At 45.2% G+C, this 6,828-nt stretch overlaps 1 protein-coding gene across 1 annotated transcript in view; it reads right to left on the bottom strand.

Annotated features, from left to right (window-relative positions):
- Positions 1–1,693: 1,693 nt before the first annotated feature.
- The window catches only part of LOC117553151 (cortexin domain-containing 1-like), a 48,724-nt gene continuing 43,589 nt past the window's right edge, over positions 1,694–6,828 (bottom strand). The window contains exon 2 of the mRNA XM_034226970.1: positions 1,694–2,243. Coding sequence (XP_034082861.1) covers positions 1,988–2,170 — 183 coding nt within the window. The 5' untranslated portion in view covers positions 2,171–2,243 and the 3' untranslated portion in view covers positions 1,694–1,987. The remainder of the gene's footprint in view (positions 2,244–6,828) is intronic.

Raw genomic sequence — 6,828 nt, 5'->3', positions numbered from 1 at the left:
ACATAGCAAATGCTTTTTTTTAATGGAGTGGTGCAGTGATGATATATTTTTATAGGCCAACCCGGACGTTAGTATTCCAAGGGTTTCCTCAACAAAAAGCTATCGGATTTCCCCATTGGATTCAGTGTATTGCAGAAAATAAGCTGTGGCCAACACACATTTATGATACTTGCAGGTTCTGTTCATCAGGATAATCTCCACAGATTAAAACCCTTTTGAGATTATTGAAGAGGAAATACAATCAGCAGAAGTAAATAGTTAATGCTAGGCTATAAACAAACTACATCAAGGTCACATGGCTGGGCATCACCACCGCTAAGCTAAAGGCAGCTAAAATCAGTGAGATGCCGTTTACTTGTCTCATTTAGTGACTTGTTAGCAACCGCCGTTTTAATGACAAATATACATTTTCGACATTTAAGAGTGGAGTATTTCTGCCGTATTTTATGTGGTTGAACAAAACTTGAAAATCTCTTGCTTGTGTTAACCACAAACCTTATTTCAGGCTTCTAACCATAAACACGTTCAATAAAACATTGACTTCGAGACAAGGGAACCGGAAGAGGTAAAAAGTCATTCTGGGTTCTGGGACTCATTCCTGCACCACTCTATTGTACATTTTTTACAGTATATTGGGCGCTTGATCACACAGGCCATCTCTTCAAAGCGCTTTTGTATTCCTCTGTAGGATGATTTTGGTTTACCTGAACTTTTGTATGTGTTCTATATTAAATGTCAGGTTTTAACCACGCTAAATTAGGCCAAATTATGTACTGATTAAAGCTTGCCAGTAATGATTGCGTTTGTTATTCAGACAGGAATGTTAGGCAGGCTCTGGGCCACCTGAGTATCTTCTAGGTAGATACAAAAAGTCAAGTTGATGTGCTTTACTCTGTAGTTATAGTAATGTTTCTCCATCAGTGACAGCTTCCCACTCTCTTTCTCCTTTCTGGCCCTCCAAAACTTACAGGATGTTAAAGTGTATTGTTCATGCCTGGTTTCTAGCTATTTCTCTACTCGAGTCAAAATATGTCTTTTACCAAATAGGTTATTGTATACCATTACTGCAGCAGAAATCTTTGTGGTGCTATGAATTACCCCTTCCTTAAGTATGTAGACTCTGTTGAACATGGCTCTTCTTGGTTTGTTATGAAGAATGCAGTGGCTCGTCTGGTCTTCAACCTTCCTAAATTTTCCCACACTACTCCGCACCTCCGCTCCCTTCACTGGCTTCCGGTAACTGCTATAATCCACTTCAAGACACTGGTACTTGCTTACCATGCTGCGAATGGATCTGGCCCTTCGTACATCCAGGACATGGTTAAACCGTACACCCCAGCGCGTGCACTACGCTCTGCATCAGCCAAACGACTCGCTGCGCCCTCGCTGCGAGGGGGACCCAAGTTCCCATCGGCGAAAACACGTGGGTTTGCTGTCCTGGCTCCAGGATGGTGGAATGAGCTCCCCATTGACATCAGGACGGCAGATAGCTTGCACATCTTAGGGCGCAAACTGAAAACTCATCTCTTTCGACTCCACTTCGAGCGATAGAACTATTAACGAAGCACTTTTATACTAATAAAGGACTGGCTTATCTAAAGCCAGTTGAGTAGCACTTGAAATGTTTTTGCTCTATGAAGCCTGATGTACTTATATGATTCTGTTTTCTTCAAGTTGTATTTTGTTGGTCGAACGCACTTATTGTAAGTCGCTTTGGATAAAAGCGTCAGCTAAATGCAATGTAATGTAAAAAAGAAACATTTTAGATTGTGCATTTGTATAAAATAAGATCAGTACCAGGAAAAACATGTTCTTATTGGCTTCCTTCGTCTTTTTTAATTTCCCCTGTTGCCTGTTTGTTTTTGTGTTTCTTGAATCAAATTTGTGTGGAGTTATTGGGTTTCGTAAACAAGCACTGGCTCATAACAGAACTCTTTATGAACCTTCCTTTCCTGGAGGATCACAGGAGCAGGTATGTTTGAGTGTGTCAGTCCTCCAGGTGCTGCTCCACCCAGGTGGAGGTGGGGATGGCGCTGTAGGGGTCCATGATGACCTTGGCACAGCGGATGATCATGGCCACCAGCAGCAGGCAGAGGAAGGCCACGCAGTCCAGAGTCAGGCACTGGTCCACGTCCACTGAGGCTGGCTGTTCAGAGCCCTCCAACTCCATGAGTGTGTGCTGCTGCTGTCCTCACACCCGCATACACACCCATCTACCATCCTGAGGACCCCGCACACGCTTTCTGTAAAGAAAAAAAGTTAATTTAAAACTTTGAACACCACAAACTGAGTTAATCTCTGTCTCCCAAAAGTAGACATATCTATGTCCAATTTTCAGACTGTGTCTCATGTGAAAGTTTGTTTAATCTCTGTTCAGGCTTTTCATTGCAATCACCTAAACTATGTTTTATAAAAATAAGATTCACAATTTAATTTCCCTTTACATATATTCTTCTTCTGTTTAGATAAGGGAACATGGTTGAAATAGGGTTTTTATCTCATAAATAATACCCTTGAGTGGACCTTTTCCAGCTGTTACACTTTAGTGTTAAGATCATTATTTTGTAATCACAAAAATATCAAAACATCAAGCTGTTGTTTAATGATACATACAGTCTGAAGGGGACTTTGGAAAAGCTCTAGTTATGCAGATATGTGGGTTCAGTTTGGAAGGAACCCTATTCTGATTTTTCGGGTTTTCCCTTCCCTGCAGTGTGTTCTATAGGTTTGTGTGCATGTAAATGGTCTGCAAAGGCTAAAATCCCTGTGTTCCCCCCTCTGCCTGAAATGCCTCCATTGGACTCCACTTACTTCTGTAACATAGTGACATCACTATGGTTTCAGACAGAGGGTGAAAAGTGGTGCTGCAGCACAGATAGTATGAGAAAAATAAAGAGCTTTTTGAACATTAAAGCATGGAGACTAGGGATGTTAAGATTTCCCGATTCGCATCGGTGCACGGGCATAAACGTTCAAGATGCGAGTGCACCGGTTGAAAGAGTGCACATCGGCTACAGTTTGGGTTGAACACATGGAAGTTAAGGAAGGCTTCTCAGTACTCTAATTTCCCCTCCTCGACTCCTCTGGTAGTGACCCGGAAATGGATTTCAGCGCGCCATTTTGAATGACATCTCATTTCTCTAAATGCACATCGAGGACCGAGGATCGAGCATCGAGGAGGCTCTCTGGAAGAGCTCTAACCGAGGAGACACTGATGGTTCCTCCACGGCTCCTCCGCGGATGCATTTCCGGGAACGGTGGAGGCGTGACGCACGGCCGGACTTATCTCAGCCAATGACAGCTCTGCATGCATCCCCTGGATATTATTTTAGTAACTGCTTTCATCGCGACGCGATGTTTCCAGAGAGAACAGCTGTGAGGTCCGTGCAGAAAGCAGAGCAGTGTGTATAATATATATCACTCAGTATAACAGGCCTACTCTCTTTATTTGCTTTAGTTTAGTAGATATCTACAAACAAAGAGTCGATATTTTTCTAAAACCATTTAGTGCTTCACATAATAAAATACACAACGGCTGTAGCCTGATTATGCTTTAGGAGCTGTAGGTGTGTGTGTTGTACAGTGCGTAGATGCGGCGGACAGACAGGTCTCAGTTGGTTTGGTGTCCTATGCTTACTTTTAATACTTGTTCAACTTTTGGCCCGTAATTTCAATTCCCCATTTCAGCGACCAGAGAGAGATTGTGTTACGTTATTATGAGAGTGCTCTCATACTTGTTTGATTCTGAAATTATACATATGTATGTGTGTGTGTGTATATGTCTGCATCTGTAGCCTGTTATTTTCTCATTATACCGCACTGTGAATGAATTAAAAGTAAATATATAAGTGGTCATGAACACATCTGTCCATCAGACAGAGGGCTGCTGTGCCTCCTGTCATCATTAATGGACGTCTCTTTTCAGAGGAGAGGAGTTCTCATTTCTCTAACCGCCTGCTGCTTCCCCTTCTTTCTCCTCGGTTCCCCTCCTCAGTCCTCCGCTCGCATCTCCTGTGGGCGGCACCAAGTCTCGAGGATAGGAGTCGAGGAGGGGAAATTTGAGTATTGAGAAACCTCTACTGTTGCCCTCTAGTCCCTCTCTCTTGTCTTTCTCTCCTTTATTTTCTCTTTTGAAAACCTGACTTTGTGAGTCGTTGAGATATGGTTCACAAGTAAGTACTAGCATCCCTGCTCGATAGATGCGTGGAATAAGCTCAATCAACGCTTTGGGCAGCCATTTGTGATCCAAAGAGCTCTCAGGGAGAAGCTGTCAAAATGTCAGAAAATACAACCCAAAGACGCTGAAGGGTTAAGAACATTCTCTGACTTCCTACAAGCCTGAATGCAAAGCATGCCCCATGTGAAGGGTCAATAAATTCTAAATGACTGCGAAGAAAACCAAAAGCTAATACAGAAAATTACTGATTGGCTAGCAGCACGTTGGAATCGCCAGGTAACAATCGCTCTCATGGAAGGTAAAGAGTTTCCCACCTTTGGGTATTCGGTTAACGCGACCACTGCTCAGCCCTGTTGTTGCCATTTTATTTTCTGTTAAATAAGGTTAGTTAGACCATGAGTTAGACCCGAGTCTTCCTGACAGTTCACAGTGTGCCGCTCCCCGGTGTAATTCAAATGTACCGCCGCGCGCAGCACAGACACACAGCTGCTGCCCAGCCGCAGCACCGGAAATGGAACTGCTGGGAGAAAAACTGACTATCAGAAATGTAACGTTATCTTTGATAATATTTCGTCTCTTCATTTTTCGTCAACGAAAGTAAAGAGAGATTTTGGCATAGTTTTTATTTAGTAAACTACAGTTTCGTCTCGTCACTATTCGTCAACGATATTGCATGTTGATTTCGTTACAGTTATTGTTTACTGCCGTCGGTGCCGTCTCGTCATCGTCTCGTTTTAGTCATGGAAAAAAAGGTTGTTGACGAACATATTTCGTCATAGTTTTAGTCAACGAAATTACTAGTGTCATCCCCTGGCTGTGCTAACTATGGGCTGAAATATCTAGCCAAGGAAAACAGTCACTCACATCCAATAGGATCCCAGTTTGTTGCAAGAGACTTTTATGTGGACGACGGAGTCACAAGTGCAGACACCGTTGAAAAGGCAATACAGTTGGCACACGAGGCAAGAGAGATATGTACAAAGGGTGGTCTCCGTCTACACAAATTTGGGTCAAACAGCCTGGCTGTCCTACAGAGCTTACCATCATCAGAATGTGCAATAGACACCAAGACAAAGGACATGACCTTCAATTATATGCCAATGGAGCGAGCATTAGGGATAACATGGAGCATAGAGGAAGATAGCTTCAGATTTAACAACACTTTGAAAGACCAACCAGCAACACGTAGAGGCATATTGTCTACTGTCGCCTCCAGGGGCGGATCTAGAAAAATATTCATGGGGTGGCAAGAGGGTGGCAGGAGAATTTCAGGGGTGGCATCCCCTGGCAGAAGTATATGCTGATTTAATCGCAGTCATATGCTAACTTGGAAAGCCACAATATTAATATTTTAACTCAATAATAATAGGTGACATTATTGTGGCACATCAGTAAAGCCTTAAATATAAATATATAAGGTGGCAGACATCATTGAATGATTGTAACTGAACAATAACGTTGGGTTACGTATTGTAACCCTTGTTATATTAGCACAGGCAGAGCCCTCTACTGGACTCTATGGGTACTACCTTACCCTGCGAGCATTCTCCCACTGAGACTTCTATAGACGTAGCCGGCCTTGGGCAGGCCTACCTGAATGCACGCGCATCACACCGTATAAAAGGAGGCCTCGCCTCCTGACTATCATCCTACACCTCTCTTCAGCGAGCGGAATAGGACAGACAGTGCCCTGAGTAGAGGGCTCCGCCTGTGCTAATATAACAAGGGTTACAATACGTACAGAGCACACCCTGCTGTGCTTACCTCGCAGAAAGTGTGCTCAAAAAACAGTGCTGGGGGACCCCCCCCTGCCCATAGACGGATGGGGAGAGCCCCCTCGGCCCTGAATGGGTTTACTACACGCCTGCCTCCCTGAATCCCTAAGGATAACAGGGAGAGCGCCAGAGCCCCTGCCCCACACTCACCCCTTGCAGAGTGTGTGGACTAAAGTGTGGAGGGCTGTAAGGGCCCAGCGCGCCCCTCGCCCATCCCGGGACCCTCAGAGGGCCCGAGAACAGCGAAGGCGCATTACGTCTGGGGAGGGGGTCAGATGCCAACTGACCCACAACCCCCCCCCTACCAGTCCTGTGTTGCCCCCGCAAGCACAGACGAGGAGAAAGAGCCCGAAATGTCCAAGAGATAAAACCTTATGAAGGGGCCTGGCGTCGACCAAGACGCCGCTGTGCATACATCCTCCACACTCACACCGTTGAATAAGGCTGTTGACACAGCTACAGCCCGTGTGGAGTGCGCACGAATCCCTGTGGGGCAGGCTCTCCCTGCCTGTCCGTAGGCATGTGCAATGCACTCGCAGAGCCAGCCTCCTGACCCCCTGTAAAAACCGCGACATCAGCGGTTGACTAAAGGCTGACCTGCCGCCAAATCCCTCATGGCAGGACGAGATGGCTGCTGCATACACTTTCACTGTGGAATGCGCAAGCCCTCTGTCCACCAGTAACTGTAAGAAGGATAAAATAGAGCCCAACTCACACGATAGGGGCTCTATTCTCCTCTCCTCACACCATCGCTGGAATCATAGCCACCTTGGCCTGTAACAGGCTGTGGTGGATCCAGCTCTAGCTGCCTGGATAGACTGAATAACACTGTCAGACAATCCACCCAGTCTCAGCCTGTCCCTCTCTGGAGCTAAG

This window comes from Gymnodraco acuticeps, unplaced genomic scaffold, assembly GCF_902827175.1.
Source record: "Gymnodraco acuticeps unplaced genomic scaffold, fGymAcu1.1, whole genome shotgun sequence".
In the NCBI taxonomy this organism is placed as follows: Eukaryota; Metazoa; Chordata; class Actinopteri; order Perciformes; family Bathydraconidae; genus Gymnodraco; species Gymnodraco acuticeps.
This window is presented reverse-complemented; position numbering and strand designations above follow the sequence as displayed.